General features: G+C 43.4%; 2 protein-coding genes across 3 annotated transcripts in view; one reads left to right on the top strand and one right to left on the bottom strand.

Annotated features, from left to right (window-relative positions):
* AFAP1L2 (actin filament associated protein 1 like 2) overlaps positions 1-3,036 on the top strand; it is an 82,053-nt gene extending 79,017 nt beyond the window's left edge. For both annotated transcript variants that reach the window (XM_085319118.1, XM_085319117.1), the window contains exon 19: positions 134-3,036. In XM_085319118.1, the coding sequence (XP_085175244.1) occupies positions 134-160 (27 nt within the window). In that variant the 3' untranslated portion in view covers positions 161-3,036. The remainder of the gene's footprint in view (positions 1-133) is intronic.
* Positions 3,037-6,008: 2,972 nt separating this feature from the next.
* On the bottom strand, positions 6,009-23,260 carry VWA2 (von Willebrand factor A domain containing 2). The gene is given in 13 exon segments (XM_085319092.1): positions 6,009-6,142; positions 6,955-7,077; positions 10,156-10,599; positions 10,602-10,700; positions 11,060-11,113; positions 11,116-11,634; positions 12,448-12,555; positions 14,950-14,986; positions 14,988-15,012; positions 16,537-16,646; positions 19,195-19,334; positions 22,503-22,577; positions 23,209-23,260. Coding segments are annotated over 13 exon segments (1,920 nt in total).
* Between the last annotated feature and the right edge of the window lie 1,537 nt (positions 23,261-24,797).

The following is a 24,797-nucleotide window of genomic DNA, read 5'->3' as shown; positions in this document are numbered from 1 at the left end:
CACCCTGCTCTGAACACTGGCTTGGGGTGTCCAAAAACACTCCAGGTGTCAGATACCATTAACTGATCTGATGCACATTAAAGCTACTTGACAGACTTGCCTTTTGACTAATTGATCCTTTGGTCTTTGGCAGGAATGGGAGAAAAAGGGTGCTAGTTAGAACTACATTTTTCAAGATGGACTAAAGACTGGAATTGCCCAAGCAAGGACAAGAGAATTCAGTCATCTGGAGATAGAGGTTGGATGTGAAACACAATCGCATACCTAGCACCTCTTCCACGTCATGTCAGCTGCTCAGATGCAACAGTGGAGCTAACAGCTACCATCACAAATGATCAAGTGATCTTGCTCCTTCCACACAAGTCCTATCATATAGCTAAAAGAGTAACAACCAGTGGCAATCCTTGCATCAAATTTCTAACCCAGTTGATGTAAACAAGAATGTTATTGTACATAGGGATGTTTTGTGTAATTCTACTCTGAAGATTTATCAATGAGTTATTAAGGTTTCTATATTAGTGACATTAGTGGATTCAGAATGGGCCTCTGCTATTCTTTATACCCTAGTGGTTTTCAATCTGTCATAGTAAATTACAGTCAAGTAAAGTCTCACCTGTCTTGCTGCCTCTCATCATACAGCTGCAGATGACTCAGCCTTCAATCAAGGGCAAGAAGTAGAAAGCCAGACTGGAGTGATGGTTCAAACACAAATGAGAAGCGCACAACAGCATGCCCAGTGGGGAAACTCCTCTCAATTAACAGTGGGGAAACTATACATACAGATGAAGCAGATATTTTTAATTGGTGATCAGATGCTTCATGCCCTGTGCTTTATTCCTATAAAGCTACCAGCCTGCTGCAGGGTTTGATTTGCCAGAATAGCAAGGAAGATCCCTGCTCACTTCCTAACTCTGTAAGATGTCTTACAGTCTACCGGCACTAAGAGCTCTGGACAAAGGAAGATCTTCCAAACAGATGCAACTAATTTGTTTGAAGATAATCAGCTACTTCAGCTGAGGAACTCATTCTGAAAAATTACATGTGAAGGCTTATTAATAAATTGTCAGTGGCCTAGGCTGGACCACCTTTCAGATGAGTAAGCTGCATCCCAATGCACTCTTCTGGGCTAACTCTTTCCAAGGAGAGGAAAAAATTATGCTGTCCACAGGCTCTTCCCCAGACTGCGAGCAGTGCTTTGCTGCTGCCGACCGCTGCTCTCCACCCCCCTGAGCCATGGCAGACCAGGCTGACCCAACCACAGCCACAGATTCTCTCACAGACTCATCCCCAGCCTGGTACGACACTCTCTTGTGCATGCTGGYTCTGTGCACCTGGAGGCCTCAAGGATCCTAATATGACTTCTTGTTGTCACAGGCAACAGCAGGAGGGCTCATGGCCCTATACAGTCCGCCTGTGTCTGATGTTAAAGGGGCCTTTCTGAAGCAGCAGTCTGGCCAAGGCTAGTCTCTGGGGAAAGCAGGTCCTGCACCCATCTGAGACTGACTGGAGAGTTTGCCCTGCCACATCTCCAGCTGAGCCACAGGCAGCATTGGTGCTGTGGTAATGCTGGTTCAGCAGCAGTTGTGATGAAGTGCTGCAGAGGGGCGACCCTTCTATCCAAATTATTAAAATATAGCCTTTGAGCCCAACACTGTAGCCTGCAAAGCTCAGGCCTCTGCTCCCTGGTCAAGCTTTCTAATGATGGATATGGGACATCTCGTCCTCCTAAACTTAGAGACCATGAAATAGAAAAAAGAGTGGGTCAGAAATCCATGCACCCACTTCCCTCCCCTCCCTGGGACTTGCTGCCACACCTAATGGCCTCTGATACTCCTTCACACCTTGAGTCCAAGCTTAGTAACTGAATTGATCGTTGGGTGGAGGGGGAGCTGCAGCTGGTTTCTGGCCCTGCAGAGGCTAAAGCAACAAAGATGATTGATAACCTGATTAGGATACATGAATTGTTCTGAGGGCCCTGTGGATACATCGATGAGCAGTACCTAAAGCCAGGATAAKAACAGACAGGGGAAATGCTACAGCTTCCTAACCCAAATTGCTCCTCCTATGGCATTTCCCCACTTGTAAACACACAACAGTCAGTTCTGGAGTGCTCTGTGCAGCAAAGGAAAAGGCCCTGCTAGACCCATTGATCTGGATATTTTTTTTAAGTGCTAGAAAACCTTTGAAAGGCCTGAGGCACAAACCATCTCCAAGGGATGGTCCTTCTCCTAGAGGACAGGAGTACAGGTACAAAAGCCTGATTCCTGGGGCAGCCTGTGCCTCCAGGAATCACTGCACAGGTGGCTCATGGGGGAGTGAGGATGTTCTGCGAAGAGGCTCTAGGCTCACATGACACTGCCATAGAGCTTGCGTGCAGCCAAGCACTTGGTCAGAGTATCTTGGCAGTGAAAAAGGTGACATTCCTCCCATTTTGAAAGTCTCTGCTGAAGCACGGAGTGAGTAACCTGCTAATCCCAAGTATCAGAAGGAGTTCATAGGCCCCCCCAGCCTGTCCCTATGTAAGGTCTGCAAAAGGGAAAAAAGTCTTGCACAAAATTACTGAAACATCTGGCTCAAGACCCAGGTAACTTTACTCTCTGAACCACAAAGAAGCCACGTACACCATGAAACTTTTGTTTTGACACATTGTGAGCTGGCAGAAGAGCCTCTCTCTACCCTAAATATATCCTTAGTACCATACCATCACCATACAACCCCTGGCAGCTGTCCTCTGGCAGTGGTTGTCCAGGCATTTCACAGTAGTATCTAGACAGTGATGGTGGAGAGCTGCTCTGCTTTCCACTCCACAGCCTGCTCAACATCAGTAGTGCTGCTGGGATATCACTAGCAGGGAATAGTGAACAAACAAACACAGACAAGTCCTGAACAATACACTTACTTACTTACTCCAAGACACGAAACATTAAACAACCTCTCTATGTCCCCATTGTTTTTCTAACTCAAGGCATTCTTTTGTTGTAACTGTGACCTATAAAGTGGCTTTTTAGAGGGTTTTATAATAAAATGTCAAGTGTATTATGTTACCAGTCTATTTTATTTGTAATGATGTGGCTTCCATGAATACATGTGTAACATGCTCTTGCCTGCATTTTAGGAGCCAGCCCTCTTTCCTACACAAAACCAGCAGGCAAGGAAAATGCATCTACTACCTCAGTCTGTCCACTAGATAGCAACTTTGTGCTATGTTCAATGCTTGCTGGAATGGCTGAAACGAAAGTCAGGAAGAGGTTTAGCTGGAAAGGAAGCAAAAGTGTTAGTAAAGTTGCTAAGGCCAGTCATTACAGAACAGGCACCAAAACATATAGATACATGCATTTGTTAGATATCTTTTAGTGGCTATGGCACTACTAACTCCACTCCCTGGGAAAGCTCAGCAAAGTATAGCAGCAAAGACCTGGGGAGGGTTTGGCTCTCCATCCTTTCTTAACCAGTCCATTAAAAACAATTTGCCCTCTGAGCCCTGGAATCCCAAAAGGGTGCCTAGACTTGGGATTGAGCTGGGGGGGAGGAGGTGGGGATGAGAGGGGAGAGATTGGGGGAGGGAGGGAGAGAGAGAGGGGGAGAGGGGGAGAGGGAGAGGGAGAGCGAGAGAGAGTGTTGAAGGGGCAGCAGCAGTTGCATTTGTCCTTCACAGTAATTCTTACCTCTGCCTATGCCTGTTTCCTCAGTGCCTCCGTAACTGCTCAAATTTCAATCTCAAATTGCTCATACTGCAATAACAAACCAATAAACAAAAAACAATAAACAAACTGGAAAGAGGATCTTTCAATGGGAATCAAGAGTAAGAAAGACTAACCAGAAAACCCATTCCCAGCCTACCTTGCTCAGAGATAGGCACTCCCTGCATAGCTGCTGGGCAGGAGCCTTAGGAAAGCAGGGACTCGTAGAGGGCAGGGCCAACAGCCTTGCAAGCCTCAGGGCTTCTTTAATGTTTATAGGCACCTTCAGAAACTGATGCAGAGGGCTAGATGTAGCTCATCCAGCATGCAATTCTCATGCCCATCACCAGAGTTCACAATCTGTGGTTCTTGCTTCACACAGAGCAGTTTTTGTCCATCTGTGCTTAAAATGCAGAAAACGATTTTCCCTAGTTTACTGCCCAAACAAGCAATCTGTCCCAGTAAACCCCATCCATACACTCTAAAAATGTTCTTACTAGCTATGCATTAAAATAAAAAGAACGCACACGTGAAGATTACAATTAAACTATGTTTGCCGTGTGCCCAAGTGCTCAGCAGCACTGTAAAATGTGCAGGCAACATATATAGAAAGGAAAAGGCTTTACACATCTGTATGAGGCTAGGAAAGCATGTCCCAGCTTCAGAGCTGTGTGCTGAACAAGGTGAATATGTTTAAGTTTGAGAGAAAAGACTGAATCTGCAGAGGACAAAATGCTGTGAAGAGTGAACTAATTTCTATTGCTATTCAAAATGTCAGCCCTTCAATTAAGCCTCTGTTTTGCTTTGCCTTACACACCTAAGGACATAGACAAAATACTGACAGTGAAAAGAAAGTGGAAATTCTCTTTCTTCCTGGATTGTTTTCTCCCACAAGGTATAAGATAGTGTTACCTTGTCTTGGTGCCAGCTTTCAGCCCTAACAGGGCTTTAGACCACTCTTCCTTTGACAATGAATCTGAAGAATAAAATTTGTGTCTCTCTTTGTACATCTAATGTTAGCCTTCAAACGTGGGGCCCGGACATCTGAGTGAAGGGATTTTTCTTTTCTTCTTCTGGGAACAATAGATGCTATTTTCATTAGCACCAGCAGTCACAGTTGTTAATGTCTCTGCCTTGGCTCTTTCCAGAGCTGCTTTGGTCTCTGAAGGTGAGGGATGCCATGGGAAAAGCAGCAGAAAAACCACACAACAGTGTGAACTAGGTGGCCCTGGGGGAGGAATTATTTAAGTTGAATAGTTTCATGGGCAAATTGATCTAGCAATCCAGTGAGGCTGATGCTCTGAAAGATGCAGGCATGAGGCCAAACTGTGTCTTTGGGCTTGAAGCATCACAGCCCATGAGAGGCCCAGCTGGCACTGTGCAGACTGCTCCATGCTGGGGGTGAATCAGCTTTAAACAGTGAGAGGAGGCTGAAGTGCCATTTGACTACTCTGTTTGGGTTCAGGTCAGGTCAAGCACCCTATTCTGTACAGCCCACCTCCAAAAGGAAAGTAAGGTGATATGGTAAAGCTCAGAGCCACAGAAGAACCCTGAAAGACAGTATGCTCAGAAAGATCATTAAGAATTATATCTTTCATTAAAAAAGACACCAGATCCAGTTCCCAAGCACCTGTGCCTCATGCAGCAGGATTGGGGGTACATAAGGAGCCAGGGGGACCAGCTACCCTACTCCTCTTTATCTAGCAAGGATATATTAAGCTATAGCATTAAAAATATAGAGACCAGACAATTTAATTCTCTAATTTTTCCATTAAAATTCCATCACTTCTGACTGAGCTCAATCAGTTAAGATTTAGAAAGACAAATATATCTTTTTGCTGGTCCAAAAATTAACATCAAGATTACAGCTGACTCAGAATCTGATTCAGCTTATGGTTTCATTTTTTTCAATACTCTCTTAAAAACATCTGCCTTTGCAGCTCTGCTTGCCAGCATGTAATCTACATTAACCCCTTTCACCAGGAGCACCAGAATTACTCAGACTTTTACTGTATTTTTAGACTAACTTAAAGATCTGTCAAGAAGTCTGTTAAAAAAAAAATCCCACGGCACTAGAGTCTGGATGAGGAAACTCAAAATACCAATAATAAATACTTAAACACAAATATCTACTTGATACAAAAAGAAAGAGAGCACTAAGAAGCTCAGCTTGTGTGATGGCAGGAACTGGGAACAGTATCAGCACAGTCTCTGGGCCAGAGTAAATTGGTCACTGCAGAGGACAGCAGTGGCTTGTCAGATCGTGTCTGCAAGTGGCCATAAGCAAGCATTCCCAGGAGGAGAACTGGAGCATTCAGTGCATCTTTGTCAGTGTTTCCAATCCACACACTTTTCAGTATGGCGGGGAGCTCTGGAGAAGTGCTGCAGCCTATGTGGACTCTGCTGCACGTGGGAGACCAGAGGAAGGACTAGTGATCTTGGAGAATCACCCCTGACAATTCCTGTTGCAGAATAGAAATGGAGCAGCAGAATAAGGGCTATAGGATCAAGGAATTAACTCATGATCACTTTCTTACAACTCAGCAAGCACACCTTTGCTTTTACCTGACAGATGTTACAGGCATTAGGGTGGAAGTCAGAGCTCCTTGGCTCAGATAAGTGCAAAACTCAGCTGGGTGGGATGGGGAGTGGGAGGTTGGGAGGGAAACCTCTTATCTGAGAACTTCCTGCTGTGGGCACAGTGCCAGCTCCAGGGAGGCTGGAGGGTTGCTGCCTTCTGGCCATTGCTATATTGCTGAAGAGCTGGAAAACAATGGGAGGCTTTTGCACCATGAACTTGAAAGCCAAGAGCAATACAGGATCACAGTCCAAGACAGACAACTCCCTCCCATTAAAATTAGGCCAGACCCAGAGCAAGGCAAAGAGAGTGTCTACTAACAAGGTCTATGGAGAAAGGGTGCAGACCGGAGTGGAAGAAGAATAGCAAAATCATTAGGACTTTCTTGAGCTTCCTTCAGAGTCAACTTGCTTTGTAAATGTGTAAGGATGTAACTTCTTGAGAGATGTCCTCATTTCCCCTAATGCAGCAGGGCCTGGGCAGGGCAAGCACTCACTTAGAAAAGATCGCCAACCCAAACCTCTCTACTTCCCATGAGATGGAGACCATGTCAGCACCAAGGCCCAGTCACAAAACAGCTATCAGGGACTTACTGCTTTGTCCTCATGCAAGAGAGGGGTGCAGGTTTGCAAACAGTTGAGAGGAACTGGACAGAACAGGTGATATGTGCTGCAGGTACCATCTGCCAAGCCTTACTGCTTTCACAGTGGGATCCTTCCTGTCCATGACATTTGCACCAGTAGCTCCCAGGCCCAAGGATGCATATGCCCTGGTTCATACATTGGTTGGGTTTGTGCAGGTTCACAGGGCTTTTTGCTTCTGCAACAAACACAAGAACAAGAGCAGGCTCAGGCACATCTACAGAGCATTAATAGCTAGGACCTGTATTCATCAAGAGTGCTGCAAAAATGGCAGCAATTAAATACTCCAGGCCTAAGAAAATGCCATCTGAGGCTTCTGGGCTGGTAAAACCACATTAATATGGGGGGAGAAGGAAAGCCCACAGTCTCATCTTTGTAGGCAAAACTTGCCTATGTTTAACCTAGAGAAGAGGAAGAGAATAGCTTTGCTAGATGTTCTGATCTGGAGGCTAATATAAAGTTTGAAAGAGTAACGTCCCATTAGGCTGAATGTCAAAGAAGAGTAGAACGCACCATCTTCAAAGCTGTGTATTGAACACACATTGATCTCTAAACCCCTCAGATCCAGACATCACAAAAGCAGAGTAAGACACATCCCTTGCTCCAACTAGTTTATAATCCCATACTCCAGCTCCAGCTGGAGCCCACTCTGTCTCTCCCCTGGAGAGAACTTTAGGTTGCATCAGCGAGAAGCAGACACAAGTCAGCTGGAGTAGGGATGGCATGAGTGGAAAACAATTTCTGGCAGGAAAAATTTCTGGCCATCTTTCTAGCAGTTTTGAGAGAAAAGCTTGCAACTACAACCCACATTGTTATTAGCTCTGTTCTTGTGAAATATATGACAGCTTTCCCTACCCTTTTAATGCACCAAACCTCAGCTGTTGGCAGGGCTGGGAGTGTTTCATGATGCTTTGCTGTGAATATGTTAGATTAAGTAGCATCATTCCAATGGGATCTTCTTCCAAGTCTTTTGGCAATTCTGCCATAGCATTGCTAAGGATGCGAAATTCCTTCACTGGACATCCAGATAGTATAGAGTTTGGACCTTCTAACCTAGCTCTTCGATCTCCAGTAGCAAAAGGTAACAGAGAAATTCAGAAAGGAGGAAAAAACACAAGCTCAACCCCCTATCCATCAAAATGATTACTGTAGACGATAGCAGTTTTTTCTTGCTCTCTCTGTAGAGATAATGTTGATATATGCACATCAACTCTCAATCTACACCTAAATTAGGCAAAACTATCATCAAAACTCAGTTTCTCAGTAGCCAAATGCTAGGTCTGAGGGATCTCAATCTTCAGTTATTGTTTATTTTATATAGGCCCAAGTTGGCTTCAATAACTTTTTTTGTTATCTTCAGATATGATCTCCAGAGGTCCCTTCCAACCTCAACCATTCTGTGATTCTGTGATATCCCAGACAAGGCCCCACCTGACAGTGGATCTCCAGGGAAGGAGGTCTTCACTTTCATCACAGGGTGATAGAGTCACTAGTGATGAAAGTGGAAGGGATCTCATAGACCCAAAGCTTGGCTTCCAGGCCTTGGGCTTTTCCTGGTGCTCTGCATTCTTTGCTCAACATCCCATACAACTACCACTTCCATCCAAGATAGACCCACAGTGTAAGTGTTCTGTTTGGGGGAATCATGCTATTTAGACAAGACATCATTTTTATAAGCCTACTGATAATACAGTGTCATCTTAAATAACCTTGTCTCACTTCAGGGATTTTACCCTTTGATGATTCCAGAGGCCTGTATTTCCATTAATCACATACCATATATATTTAATGCTTGGGATCTTTCCTTCTAGGTCCCTGGATATTTTTTTACTGGTCTCCTTCAAATTAGGTATCAAAATAAAATGCAATATTCCAGGTGTTCAGAGCCAGGGTCTGTTTTTCATATACTTTTATGACAAGTCATAATTTTTAAAAGTCATGGATAATGATTCTGTTATTGAGTTTTGGACTCAGACTAGAAGACTGAATGAAAGGCTTATCTGTACATCAACCCTGGTCCCAGCCCATACAGCACAAATACTGATTACCTGCACAAGAAATAAAAGTAGTCATTCAGTCTCAGGAAATGATATGTTATTATCCTGAATCACCGAACTTTGTCATCTCTTTCCCTTCATCCATGGCCTTGCGGTTAATTTCACGGTACAGTAGACTGTTTTTATAATAACACCACTGAAAATATTGCTGCAATACAAGCACACCGAAAAGCTCAAGGCAGACACTGTCTGCAAAGGTATACCAGGAGACAGACTTCTCATTCAGAAGAGACAGTTCTCTAGTTCTTTCCAATCCTAAAAGGGCCAAGGGCATACCAAAAGATAAGAGTGATCTTTGTGCGGCTACTAACAGTACAGCTCAACTTGCCTTTTCACTTGATCTTACAAAAGGCCAAATAGCAAGATGTTAAAGTTGGGCTATTCTGAATGAGAAATAAGGCACAGAACTTTTGAGTGGGGAGAGAGTAGCTGGTGTAATAAGCAACTAGAAGCACTTTCTCTACCACCAATATCTACAAAGTAGGGCTGTTTGCCTTTCCAAAAAGCCATTCCTCTTGAATGCTTTGGAGATAAAAATATGGTCCTGCAAACAAAACTAATCACAAGTTGTCTAAAGACCTCCATTTACTCAACAGTTAGCAGGCTTCAAGTTCAGGCAGATCCTCCTTTTGGGATTAAGTCCAAGGCCTACTTGAAAACTTCAGTAGTGGGACACTGGCTAGAAGCAGGAATGATGAGGTTGAAACAGAATTTTCAGATCTATTGCTTTGCAAATGCCCAAGCACAAACCTGTTGAAGGAGGCATCAGAACCCTCACTCCAGGAACCAACACCATCAGCTGTGGAAATGTGTCCCCTTAAACCTCCTAACACACTGCATGGGATACAATAATGCATGGCAAACTTTACAGGTTTAAAGCAACATCAAAAACAAACTTGTACTTGCAGTGAATGCAGAACCTAGATCTGACAGATCTGGAAAGAGCCAATCACATGGAGCCTGGATTGTAAGAAAGCTGGTTCCTACTACTATAGGATTGCTTTGGGCAATCACCAGATATCGAGGTCATGGATTCCTCATCTATTAAATGTAAATGATAATATCAAACTTGCTCTATAAAGTATCAGAAAATCTATGATTACAAGGGTTACAGAAGAAAGTCCCCTCTATGCCAATTTTACAAGGTTTATGATCAGGCCGTGGCAACAGTGTAAGCAGTGAGGATGGGACATTCTTACCTTCACAGATTCTTTCGATGATAAGGTCTTCATAATGCTGCAGGTCTTCATAGGAGGAGATGCGGACCAAGTAGTTGGGAGACGTAGCAACTCTCAGCAGCAAGTCCCTCTGTGCATCTCCAGCGACAACCACAAACACCAAGATGCCATTGTTCCTCAGCTGCCAAGCTGGGGAAGCTGCGTCCTCCATGTCACCTCCATTTGTGAGCATCACCACCACCTTGCTGACACCGGGCCTTGCTCCTTTCTGCACAGTCATCACGTCACCATAAATATGCAGCAAGGCACTGCCAGCAGAGGCTGAGCCTCCAAGGAAAGGCAGCTGGTCGATAGCTTGGAGAAGAGCTGAATTGCTAGTGTGAGTGTCCAAAACGAACATGGTGTGAGCTTTGCTGCCATAGACCATGAGGCCAATTTGGGTGATATCACAGTTGATGCTGAAGTGGAAAGACCCACAAAGTCTCCCAGCTGTAGGAAATTCTCCAGGCCAACTACAGCCAAAGCATGAACTGCAAACATCAAATTGAGGGACTGAGCCTGGTAGCCTGGATTAAAGAAAGTAAACACTGTATTTTTTTAGAATACATATACTCCTTCTGGACCAAAAAAAAAANAAAAAAAAAAAAAAAAAAAAAAAAAACAAACAGGTGTGGGGCAAATACTAGGCAAAGTTCATCACTGCTAATCACTGACTGTGAAGGGCAATCCATGATCCTTTATCACCAACAGATACAGCTCCATCATAAAAAGTGGCAAGGGAAATTTACTCCCTGGATCTATGACTAACACAAGCAAAACAAAGACATTCAGTCTTTTGACCTTCTCTCCTCCTCAGCAGTTCAGAAACACCTGTTTCCAGTTTGACAAACTTCTCCTGCAATGTGCACACCACAGCCTTCCTTACCTTCAGGATTGTCTACACTGCAGATTCTTTTCTGCAGCTCTGGGATCTTGTTAACAGATTCTGGGGGTTGGAAAAGATGATTGCCTGCTTTGGATTGCCAGTCACCTCAGCCAGCTCTGCTCTCAGAAAGCTGCCGCCTATGCCGATCAGGAAAATACCTTGATCCCTTGCACATTTAGCTGCTTCTGCCATTGGATCTTGAGAGTCAGTGGGCAAGACAACTACCCGTGGAAGATAATCCTGTACATCTGCGAAGACTGAGGTGCTCCTAAAGCCCTGCTGTGCAATGTACCACAGGGCTCTCCCTATCAAAGTTCTTCCTCCACTGAAATTCAAAGCCTCAATGCTCTTCATGAGACCAAACACATCCTTGTGCTGCCTCACTTCAATGGGTATCTTGACATGAATATTGTACCGGGCCACTCCCCCATTCATTGGCGAGTCTGGGCCCATCACAGCTTCAAGTAACCTCTTTAGGAATGCCTTGAAACATAGGAATCCCTCTAGCATGATCCCTGCTGAGCTGTCCATCAGGAAAAGAAGATCCACACTGCACTCAAGGGTCACCTTTGGTGCTGAAAAGGGAGAGGGAAATTTGTTGTATGCAGGGCAAAAAGACAAGCACATTGGGCACCTCAGCTGTGGTCTGCTGTAAGCGCTGAGGCATGGTGAAGGGCTGTTCTGTCTAGCAAGCTGAATGGTTTGCCAGGCATTGCATGAGCTGGAGGACAGCTGTGCCAGGAATGTTCTTCATTTTGGTCAGATACCACATAAGTCTTTAGGGACAGGAAATATTTAGGGGATTGCTGGTATTTCTGATGGAAAACTCTGCTCTTCTAGTATTCCAGGGAAATCACTCAGAGTTTCAGGATATCATGGAGAAAGGAGAGAGACTTCATCTCATAGAATGTGAGACAATTTAAAGGGCCTTGATTTGAGGGGAATTAAGTGCTTACCATTTTCTCAATATAGGACCTTCCTAGGTTTCTCTTGCTAAATCCCCAAATCTGGAGACCCTTACAGACTGATGTGTGCAGGAGGTGAGCCAACATACACTCTTTTGCTATAACTCTCCCAGTTTGCTTATTCTGCTGCTCATACTGTGCCTGTGTTTAGAAATAAAGGTAGATACATCAGGGTGTGACCTTCTGTTTTGGTGCTCTCCATATCTGTAAGATTTCTAGGCAAAATGTCCAAGTTTCCTGGGCCTATCAGTGACTAATCAGTGATGTTAAACCAATGGGAGAGAAAACTCAGCCCGTATCCTGGAATAAAGCCCAAAGGCAGGCTACAGCCTAATCCCAGCCATCTGTACGGCAATGCAATGAGCATCACAATGGCAGGACATAGCCAAGAAGGAAGGAGAGAGAATGCAGGTTCACATCTACTGCAGTGGATGTCTCCTCCGTACCCCACCAGGCCCAGGCAGTGGTATTTGTCTAGCCCCTCTGGGACACAGCTACCTCCATTCTGGCATGGCTGGGAGTCACAAGGGTCTGAAAGGAAAGAGAGAGAGTCAGCAGGAAGTCTGCCCCTTCCCATCCTGTTCCAGTGTGAACATTGCCATAAATTGAAAAGGGCTCAAACTTCAGCCCATCATGCTGTTGAGTCCAGCATATATGCCCTCAGTCAACTTAAAACAACTTCACTTAGAGACATTGGTATGTCTCTAAGCATTTCCCTATGCAAATAACAGATGGCAAAGCAAAATTGTGAAGTTTCTGTATATTTGCTAGAGTGTTATTAATCTGCAAAAGATAAACTGCATTAACAACTTCTCAGATTTAGCTTGCTTGACCTGAACGAACCCATCCCCCATACAGGCAGATCCAGTCATTTAAAGAGTCTGCTTAGCAAGTGCTATTTGATAGCTCTGTTCCAGTTCACTATCTGTTCATCAACACTGTTCACTTCAGAGTGTGGGATGGCTCTCAAATAGGTAGCTGTGAAGAAAACAAGTCAGACTGTGACCTTACTTCATTTGCTTTGGAATAATTTCAATGAAGTTACATTCATGCAAATATAGAATAATTACTAAGATTAGCACAGCCCTTCCAGATTTCAACTAGCAAAGAAGGAATCAAAACTGGTTTCTTGATTGCTCGTATTTTGTTTGGCAAGGTGTGTTTGCACCATTAAGATTTGATAGGTTCAGTATATCTTACTTTTCTTTAACCTTTGATTTCTCTAACACACTCCCTGAGAAACTGAACTGAATTTTGAACTCAAATGTCCAAATCTGAAGGGATATGGAGTTCCATTGTCTTGAAATTTTTAAGTGTAAACCACAGAGTTTTTAAAACAAAACATACTCTACCTTGCAAACACTGAGATAAGGTGAAGTAGTTCTGGTCAGGTGTTTGGTACATGGGGAACAGCATCACTGAAATGTTCAGTTTCACTTGGAATAAAGAAAACTGTCTCCTTAAAGGCTAATGCTTAAATGTAACACCAACATCACCTGAGTTTGTCCAGTTAGACAAGCTGCTGCTAGTTAAAACTGGTGGCAGCAGTGTGATGAGAGACACACAGAAACCATCTCTCCTTTATCCTCATTTTACTCAAACTTTGGTTATTCCCTATTATTTTGAAGACTCTTTGACATTATCAGCTGTAATTCAAGATTTTGCGTGAACTGCTGCTTAAGAACACAACCCACCCAGGGCCTATCTTGCTGCCTGCCCCAGCAGTAGGGGCCACTGCCCATCCCCACAGACCTGCCTGTTGCCTGCCAGGGGAAGCAGCCCAGGCAACTGGAAAGCCAGCAGTAGTGTGTATCACAGGATAACACTGCATAACAGTATATTAGGATGGCAGATGCTACCTGGCTGTTTTAGGGCTTCCCAGTGGAGTCTGAATCCTGGCTCAAGTCCAGGTTCCCCAGGAGAAGGAAACTGGGGTCCTGAGAGCACAAATTTGACACCGAGGTGCCCTGATGCTCAGGCACGGTGCTGCTGGCTGCAGCGTTTGGGAAGACTGCCTGCCCAAGCTGGCAGAGCACCTGCAGAGCCAAGTACCCAAATCATCAGTCAGGGAGCACAACAGTTCCCCAAAATTCCTGCTTGCACTAGATTGAATTTAACAGGATATTTGGTTTCAAGTAATGAGCACTTCCTGACCAAAGCCCTGCTTCTGATCATCTCTTGCACTGTCATTGAACATCTTCCCTCCTACCCTGTTCTGATCATACCCTAACACCCACCTCTAAAGCTATATGTTAACAGTATAAGTAGAGTAATTCTGAAGTGATCCATTTCATTCTCAATAACCAATCTTTAACTCATACATTATATTCATGGCAGCAGAATCCTGCAAGAGAAAGGAAACTGCATATACTCTCCACAGCAGAGAATTAAACATGCAGCCTTGGCACCAATGTATTGTCAAAGAAAAAGCCATTTGAAAAAGCACTGAGAAGGAGTTAAGTGCAAAACTCAAACTGCACTCAAAGTGTAACTATTTCCACGGTCACAAAAAAACATTGACAATTACCAAGTGTCAGGTTCCCTGCTAAACTGGTGATGCCCACAGTACCAAGTGTACGGATGGAGGCATCTCATCCCACACTCCCTTAGCTGAAGAACATTAACTCCCAGCAGACATCAGTGAGCTGTGAGAGCCTCAGTCACCAGGAATATGAGCTAGTCACAAGTGAACAGCTCCTCAAGTGAAAGGATAAATGATGGGGAGATATTTTAATCCAGAAGAATTCTGGTCATAAGTAACAGTGAGGCAACAAACTATGATGTAATGTCAATTTATTGCTATGGATCACAATCCCTCACTTAGGAGCAACACTTTTAGAAGTGAGAGTAGAACCTCATATTTTTATTCATTATTTATTATTTATCCTGTGCTGTAAATAGAATTTCAAAAAAGGTAAGTCCTACCTGGACATACTGTTTGGAAACACCTGGATGAGTGTTTTTATCAAGACTCTTTTCCATCTGAAATAGGAAGATTAATAATAAACTGAAGAATAAAACCTATAATGAATTAAAAAGATTAACAAGTTATTTTCAAGGTTGACCTCACTGTGTTTTCAATAGAAAAAGATTTCTCTGGAAAAGGTAATTTTTCAGAACAAATATTTCATAACAAAAATGTCTATTCTGAGTGGGAAACAAAAGAAAAAAAAATTTCATCAAATTTATTCTTTTACTTTTGAATTTTACTTTAGCATTTTACATCCAATTATTACAGATGTGTTTCAATGGCTCCAAATGATTTTTTTTATTTGCTATAGAGATTTTAAACTTTTTCCTCTAATTTGGAATGAAAAGAAAATTGTATTTAAATGTTAATTCTGGCTTCCAACTGATATAACTGTAATGGCTAGTGGACAGGCAAGGTTTAGACTGGGAAGAAATTCTCAGATCTAGAAAACCCATGGCACAGAATAGGTAACAAACATGTGCAAAAGCGTTTGCCTCAAAGCACCCTGGTTGCACAGGGCAAATGCAAATGTTGAGAGCTTCTTAGCATACCCCTGGGAACTCAGGAGGACCAAATACAAGGCAGGCTTTCTTCAGGGCTTTTCCAGTACCTTTTATGCTACCAAAGTAAACATTAAGAAAAGCTGCCTGATGTTCCAGTTCTTTAAATCCACACTAAATTCAATCAAAAACAATACTCTCATCTGCCAGCTTGCTCACCAGCAGTGTTGGTATGATAGGGAAGGTATACCAGCTGCTGGTGTATGCACCAGTATACCCAATACCCTTTGGCCAGCCATCTAGTTCTCTGACTACTGCCACCTGCATTTTGGAGATGGGATCACCCAAAATAAGAGTAAGGCCATTAAATACATAGCATAAATTATCCACTTCAGTTCATTTCTATCTCAGACACCAAAGTTGCCTTACTCCCTGCACTGTAATGTGTCCTGAAGTCTTGGAAGTGACTGGGAGCCCTCCAGGCTGGGGTCTGGTCTATCATGGAGTGTGTGGGGAGGAACTCTGCTCTGGAAAATTTATTTCCATCTATTCCTATTTTCTGATGCAAGTCAGAAAGTAGGATGAAGATAATCCAGTCATCCTTTGTTTACAAATAAATGGGATAACAAGAAATGAAAGGCCAGACTTCTTTTAAAAGCTGCAGACAAGGTCTTCTGAAAAATCTGCACATACCCACTTGCCTTGAAGGGCTCATTGACGGGCTTTGTTCTGAGGAGCAGGTGTAGGAGTAGGCCAGACCTGCCAGAAGGGGCTTGAAAAACTCTTCCCTATGCTGTCATTAATCACATTATAGCAGGACACTGGAAACTTTCTTCCCACAGCATATCATCCTTCACTAACAAAAACAGACCAGGATGTATTTTTTTTAGCACACTGTGAATTAAAGACCTCACTGACATACACTGTTCATTCAGCTCCCTTCCTGGGGATATCACGCTGCTGGAAATGTTCAGACCTCAAAATGCTAGGCAATGATCATTCACAACACAAAAAAGGAGAAGAGCTGTAAAATAAGCTGACCTAAACACAGTCTTCTTAATTCTCTCTTTCACTCCTTGTTTAGTTGGATACAAATCCAGTGGGAATTCAAGGTGAGGAGTTGAGCTAAGCTGTATCATTCCCACATGGACCTAAAAGAASAGGTTAAAGAGTATGAAAGAGAGGTATATGGGAGAGTTTTTTGCTCCTTTGATCAGTTTACAGATTTGGGAACACTCAATTGTTTTGAGACAAACACTGTCCTGCACATTAAGTTACTGGCATTTTAAATGGACTTTGAAGAGAACATACACCACAGACTTGCCTATATAGACTACATGTTTGACAAAAAAGTCCATCTACAAACACCATGGGAGCCTCTGTTGCAGTTACAGGCCAGTTCAAGATCTATATTTATCCTTTAAAGGATCTAGTAGCCTCAAGGACAGTAATATGTTTGTAAATAACACTTTTTATATCAAACCATTTAGGCACTATGCATGCAATCTTTCCATTACGAAAAGCAGCCCCCTCTGGCACTGAGCACAGTAGGCAACACAAGGCAATTATTTTTCCATTGCTTTCCCTAAGAACATTTTCTATACTTAAAAATGCCTGAAAAAATGTAAATAAACAGAGTAAATGACCTGTACTAAGTAGGACATCCAGAATATTTCACTCAAGCCTTACAAGAAGTTTTATGGAATGTGACATGATCAGAGATGAAAAAGGTACTGAGTTTAGGTCCTAGATACATAAGAATTTACAAAAAGAGAAGGGAAAGGGGAAACAGAGGATGGTATTTAAAAATAATAAATTCAAAAACTTGCAAATATCAAATGTCCAAATTCTACATTTGCCTAAGTCTGCACTGCAGTTGTTTCCTGGTTGCAAGTCTCTACTTCCAATCAATTTACTGTGTGCCAGAAAAGGGAATACCTATCTAATCTGAGTCACCTAGCATCTGCCAAAGTCTCATACACACACTTTGACTTATTACCATCATCACCCAGTCTGTAGAAAGTCTCATACATTATGTAGCTGTTACCTGAGAGACGAAAGCTGAAAGCTTTCTTTGAAGAGAAAGTGATGGGTGGAATGGTGATTTCAACTTCCAAAAGAAACTGAACTCTGTAATAACAGGCAAAGCAGCAGCTTTTGGTTTTAGGGCTTGGAATAGTGACAGTAGTTGGTATGGAGGAGATTATATTTTGGGTGCAAGTCTAAGCATCCCTTAAGAGGGAACCAGAAGCAAAGGCAAGGCTTGGCTCTTCCTCCTTTACTCCCAGACCTCTCTGAAGAATCAGACACGGACTAGAGGATCCTCAAAACCCCAGCATGCCCTGCCATTCCTGACCCCATCTCAGCTTCCTCATCCTGCTGCACAGAGACCTGACATCTCTGCCATGTCCTTCCCCAACGACCTGACATTTATTCAGAGGCTCCAAGAGGGAATGACGTTCAGCAATCATCACAACCCACTGCAAGCCCCCTGGCTCGGGATGGCAGAGGGCTGTGAAACCTTGCCCCATCATGTGCTCCAAATCTGTGTAATGAGGAACTGAATGTGCAGCTGGAACTACAGCCAGGTCTGGCCTGAAATCCTCAGAGACATATCCCAAGACCTGTTGATTCAGACACATAGAAGCTACAGGTGGGCTCCAGGGAGCGGGTAAGACCTGAGAGTGCCCAGACCATGCATGTGAGGATGCTTACAACAAGCAGTGCAGCTCCTATCAATCCTTTCAGTTGCTCAACGCCCAAAATTAGACTTTGATTTGAGGCACGGTCTAAAACAGGAATGGACAAGAACTTGACCTAGCCACACTTGCCCATTTATTTTAGTTTATTTTATACTGAGTACATATAAATAACACCTACTTAGACTCTAACTTAAAGTCCCAGCTAGTCAGTCCCCACTGTGTCTGTGGACCACCAATATTTAAAAACACTGTGCTGCAGCCCTTACATTCAGTGGTAGGAGCCCTGGTGTGAGGAGATGGTGCTCATAGACTTGCTGAGAGAAAGCATCCAAATTTTTATTGAAGAAAGAATTACAGCTGCACTGAGGAGGGAAGTGATGCAGACACAAAGGAACAGGGCACCCAACTGTGACCTGCTGTGTTGTACAACTGTGTGGTAGTGGAAGATCTCACAGGAATAAAAATATCCCCTCCAAGTCACTCATGGCAGCCATGTAAACTGTAGCCCCACTGCCTTGCAATGAAATCCTTCCCTTCTACCCTTCTGGGCTTATTTTGGAATAGAGATCTTCTAGGAGAACCAGGACAAACAGACTGTATCACTAACATCTGTACAGAGAGGTGATTAACTTTCCAGAGATAAATTCTGCTACTCCCCTGGGGGGGAAAAAAAAATCAACAAAATGATCCAACTTTTTTCTATATTTGCCTCTGAGCATCCAAAATCAAATAAAAATTACTTAAAAACTCCAAATCATATTCTTCAGCCTGAAAGATTACATCCTTTCAAGATCAAACGGAACTGTTTAAATCAGTGAAGAGCTCAGAAGTGCTACTGAGCCCCACTAAATCATACACCTTCACTGTTTCTTTCTGAATAAATATTCTGACCCCACAGTAGCTGCTGGGTTGAATTTTGGGCTTTCACTCAATGTGTTATCATTGGCCTTTACAAAGGCTGCCAAGCTGCTTCGAACTAAAATGAGACATTTCTGACACTCTCCCTGTCTGGACTGATGTCCAAAGCATCACAGAGTTTGCCTGCAAAGTGCTTTGACCTTTCAAAGCTTCCTTTGCCAATGCTGTAGGAGCCATCCACGAGGAAAAGGATATCTACTGAACCTAAGCACTGCATCACTAGGAGAGAACAAGCAAAATACACACTGTTAGACTGTGTGCTCACATTCGGACTGCACTCATATGTGACTGCAGAATTCAGGTAGGCAGATTTTATAGAAAACAAACCAAAAAAGGGAGAAAGAAAACAAAGTAAGTAAATGAATTTTGCTAGTCTCACTCTCTGCAAGAAGCAAGCAAGCAGCAGAAAATCCGGACAAACAGACTTACAGAGCACACGCCTGGGCAACCCCGTGTTCACAGCAAGAACCCTGCACACATTCCTACTCTACAGCAGTGCCAGGGAAAATTCAGCCCTCAAAGTTAGCAAGAGCTTCACCCTGGATTTCAGGTCCCCAGATCAGCTTTATTAGTTCAGTGAAAGGAAGATGCCAACAGGTCTAAGGAGCCCACTCAGTGATAATATTAACAGCAGGGACAGCAGCTCTGTGAGGATGGGGAGGGGGTGAGCACCAGTGAGAGGTGACAGTGTCTCATAGGTGCAGAAGACCTGCAGTCTCTCGAGGTCTAAAGTACAGACATTAACAAGGAGGAGTCCACAACCTGTAGACCAGTGTACCCAGACRTGTTTCATCTATGAAGAATTTTTCAAACCACACTCTGTTTGTCTAAAAACAAACTCTCTGAACAAGCCCCAAGGTACTGACAGGAACACATTTCACAGAAGTCTGCCTCTTATTCAGTCCTCAGATTTGTCCTTGTATCACCTCCACCTGTGTGAACATGCCTGCTCCTAAGTGCAAGTTCCTGGGGTGGGTGCACTGAAGTGGAAGCCCTCAATTTCACTGAGGGATTAAGTGGACAATCTGTGCAGACTCTGAAGATATATTTTCAAAGCATTAACACAGAAATCTTTAAGTCATCTCTGCAGCATTTCCTAAAACCATGTTCAAGAGAAACTCAACTGAAAAGCTGAATAGAGCTTGGAGGGAAACACATCAAGTATTTCCTCTGGGACAAGATTTTGAACAGCCCAGCCGTAAGGAGCACTTTTGACCTACGCCCTTCCACAATCCACATGCATTTTCTTATCACCATTTTTTCCAGATCATTCCTGCTTGCAAGAAACTGAATTTATAATTAGTGTTTTCTAATGCCACATTATGAGGGACTGAAAGTTTTAAAGCATTTCCTTCTGGGTCACTGGGTTTTGTAACCCTTCAACCTCACTCACCCTTGAGCAGTGTCCTTTGTGAGCCAGCTCCACTGCCCCATACAATTCTGCAGCAGGGACCAGCCAGAGCAAGGCCCCTTTGCCAGCACCACTCTGGTTCCTTCAGGCTTGTCTTCACCACTGAGACCCTTACACAGCAATGCAATAACCAGAGTGCCCACCTGCACCCCCACTTTGCAGATTCTGTCTGCTCTGCCCAGGCCTTCAGAGAAGGCTTCTGAGCCTCTGTGCCAGTAAGGACCGTGAAAAATGGCAAATGCGTCATGGAGAAATCATCTCTTGAGTTGCTCTGGAGTTTAGCAGTTTGTCCTATGCTGGCTCCAGAGCAGGAATTCTCCTTTCTGCAGCGGCACAGATATGGCCATGAGGCACTTACCCAGGTATGGTAAGTAGCTACAAAACAGACTAGTGAGCAGGATGTCTGTAGCCCATCAAAGGACTCTTGACGATCTGCATAAGTGAGAAACATCCAAATATAGGACAGCAGGATGAAAAGTCTGGGTTGAAAGCATGATACTATGGAATGGGGCTGGAGGGAATATTTGGCATAGGAAAAAATAGAATTTATCACTTGACAGACAAACAATAGAAAATGATGGCTAACAGGAGAACACATGATACTGTTTATAAGTAGCTGACTGCATGTACATCAGGGGAGCATACTGACCATTGGCTGGTCTGCTGGCCAGCAGGAGCCCAGTGAACAGTGCTCACAACATTATGGCCAGTACTGACTTTAAAATCAAAGTAAATCTTAAAAAAAAAAAATCTAAAAAAGGTCTGATCATGAATTGAGTCTATAAATATGACTCCTTGAATAAGGATCACTGGAAATAAGTTCTGAAGGAACAGATAAAAAGACCAATTGGCCAGCAAATTGCCAAATTTGGGGAAAAACAGGGTGGGTCACCATCCAAGGAATGCTAATACTGATTGGGGAAAAGCCAAGTGAGGGTAAAAGCAGACAAAGGCTGCGCTTGCCAGAGCATTGCTGGGAACTTTGAGGACTGGATGGGGTCTGCTTGTGGTGTTGCCTGTTTTACACCCTTCCCCCATGCAGCCCAGACCATGATGCACTACGAATAACAAAAAAGGTTGGCTGCCCTCAGTTCTCACTCCACCTCTCACACAGGAGATACCTTCTAGGAAGAGTCGCAAACTGATACCCTGTAAAGAAGGGGGAATACATGGCTCATATCCATCTTGATATGTACAGCAGTCTAATGGAAGCTCTGCCTGTCTCAGCATGTGATGACCACAGACAACAAACACATCAAGGGTGCCAGGGACCAGGTCCCCCCAGAACAGCACTCCTCACTTCAGTGCTTACACTCAGTGGCCATGTCTGCCCCAGGGATGCTCCCCATGATTAGAAGCTGCTGGAAGAGGGAGGGTGAAGGATACAGCTCAACACCACCTCATCAAAACCAGTTGCTTTCTTCTTTTACATCACAGCGGTCCTCCTATATTGCTGTTTCTTCAGCATGGTCTAGAGCAGTATTAAGAAAAAAATACACAGACAAGAGTGGCTGGAGAGTGTTCCATCTTTCTTTTTTTTTTTTTCCCTACATGCTGGGGCTTTACCACCTGAATAGCAAGTTGGGCAGTGTTACAATCATCACCTGGCTGCAGAGGTAAAATCCGGGCATGTCATTGCTGTGGGATGACATCTCTGCCTGAACTATCATATTGTCTCATGTTAAATACATGATGTATTTCCTGTGAGAAGTGAAAGTTTATTACACCAATATACTACATAGAGTTCAGAGTAGGTTTTTCAAGACAGTAAGAGGTGGCAGAACAGACAGTAATTAAATCTAAGTACACACGAAGGATTAAAATTGCATGGCCCAGGAAAGCCAGGAGGGGCACTACTGGAGTAAGCATTACAAGTTACGGCCTTAGAAGCAGAGATTTCATAGAATCACAAGCAGAAGAACAAGCGAAGAAGGAATTTAGAAAGTATAAGCCTTGCTTTATAAAAACAAACTAACACTGGCCAGCAGTTGAGATCTTGACAATCACCTCCTGGGCCACATGAATTCCTTGTATACCCAACACCAGCAAAACTGTGGGATCAAACAGACAAATCACTCATGAAGCTGAAGAACTGCCTTTAAAGCAAAACAGACATACACGCTTTAATCTAAAGTAGCAAACATGCTGTTTTGCTGGCATTTTTACACTCACCAAGAATCATTTAGTGATACAGCACAGCAGTGTATCTAAGGGAAAAAAAGCACTTCTGGCAGGGACACAGAGAACATGAGGCCCTGAAAACAGTCAAGGACCTCATTCTAGGGCAAAGAAAGGACAGTCCCTCTGCTCACTACATGCAGGGACATAGCACTAGAACAAGAGTTAGGCCAGACTTAGATTCTAGAAATTATACTCGTAAGTATAGGACACACAAAATAACTGCATTGGAGGAAACATACTGCACAAATTATCATGTTTTTTCCCATATAAAATACTCTTTTCACATACAAATCAGTCACGTGTGTTCAAATTCTCAGAAAAGCTGTTTCTTCAGATATTATTTTCTCCCTTCCTGTGTGAAACTATGTTTCAGAGATTTATATGTAAACCTCCTGGAAAAATACTCAGCTCTTCTACCATGGAGCAAAGAACTCCAGCTGGAGAGAGAGGAAGTGTCTGTGACAGAGCCACCCTGATGCAAAAAGGCAATGTTAAACGTACCTTGGAGAAGCAGAAGAATGCAGATGGACTCAAATGACAATAAGAGGTTCATGGTAACAAATCTGAAAGGGGGAAAAAAAAGGAAAGTAATATTAATTCCTAAAGCAGGTTTTCGTAGCTGCAGCTAATTATCTCCTTGTTGGTTGTCTCATGTGGTGAATTCATAAACATTTGATCTAAGAGGCAAAAGCACTGCAGGTATCCTGGGGAAGAGGGTGGGAAATAGAAGGAGAAAAAAACATGCAAATAGAAGGAATGATAGGAAAGAAAGATCTCCGTATACTCTGATCTCTCGTTCTCTCAAATCCAGACAAAGCAGGCTTTGCAGATGAAGGAGGGACCTACCCAGTCTCTCCTCCTCAGCTTCCTTCCACAGCCACCCCTGGACCTCTTCTCCCTCCCTCTTGCCTCCATGCAGTTTCCTCCACTTCTATATCCTTTTTCAAAATGAGCACCCCTGAGCCACTCTGCGCTCCCCCCCRCGCTACTGCCCTGGGGGAGGCCAGTAGAGAGCTGAGTGCCACCCCCCACTTCTCTGGGGCTTTGCATGCCTCTGAGCGTGGGGGCAGAGTTGTGCCCGCCAGCACCCGCCAAGGCTTTGGCTGCACCGACTAGCCAGCGCTACTGGCAGTCATCACCCCAGGCCTTCATCCACACTCCACCTTTCATCCCTTACATTTTCTGAGGACTGACATATTGGGGAGATGCTTTTATATATAGCTGGTCAGCAAAACCAATTCTCTGATCATTTTTCCCTTGAAATCACAAAAGTTGCCATCATGTTGTAGGTGGACTTCAGTGACACTTTCAAGCATGCCCAGATTTAGACTAAGCATGTCTGGCAGAGGCCTAGGTTTTCTATTTAGAACAAGTATATTTATTTTTTTCTGTAGATTAAAAGTGTTAGGTGCACTCAGTAGAGCAAATTTGTCCAGATTCAGTCTGGGTTTCCCCCTCTCAATGCAAAAGGATTTTCCATATGTAAAGACAAATAAGTGCATTTCTTAATGACTAGGCTCCAGTGAGCAGCTGTTTTTCCAAGAAAATAGGGCGATCTTTTTCACAAGAAAGATTTGTCTCCACAGCAAATTAAATATTTAATAAACAGTCAGGAAAAACCTACACTTGTTACTGAAATCATCAAAATAGGTCTGTTCCCCATCTGTCCAAGTGCCAGTTATTTGAAAGCATAATCTGGTAAGCCTCACACTTCAGAGAAACAAGAGACCAGGAAACAGCTTTCCTGGAGTTTCCTGTGTGGTCCATAATTCAATCTTTGATCATTATCAGTTTCTAACATATTTCTCTATATTACCTCCTACAGGAAGGAACATATTGTAGGAATTAGAGGGAGGAACTGAACATGTATAGGTTCTTCTCCTGGTCTCAGATTGACTTGCTGTTTGGTCTTGGACTTACTGTTCGGTCTTGGACTTACTGTTCAATTTTAGTTTCTTGCTTCCTCAGTTTCATCAGTTTGTGAAACAGTGTGTCAGCACCTCATATTTAGAAGAATTGTGAGAATTAGCATACAGAAAGTGCTTAAAGCCACTAAGTTTTGATTTGTTTTAGTAACTGCAATGGTTTTC

The sequence above is a fragment of the Rhea americana genome, unplaced genomic scaffold, assembly GCF_003343005.1.
Source record: "Rhea americana isolate MKP2758 unplaced genomic scaffold, rheAme1 scaffold_57, whole genome shotgun sequence".
Classification (NCBI taxonomy): Eukaryota; Metazoa; Chordata; class Aves; order Rheiformes; family Rheidae; genus Rhea; species Rhea americana.
The sequence above is the reverse complement of the archived record's forward strand: the minus strand, read 5'-3'. Positions and strand labels throughout refer to the sequence as shown.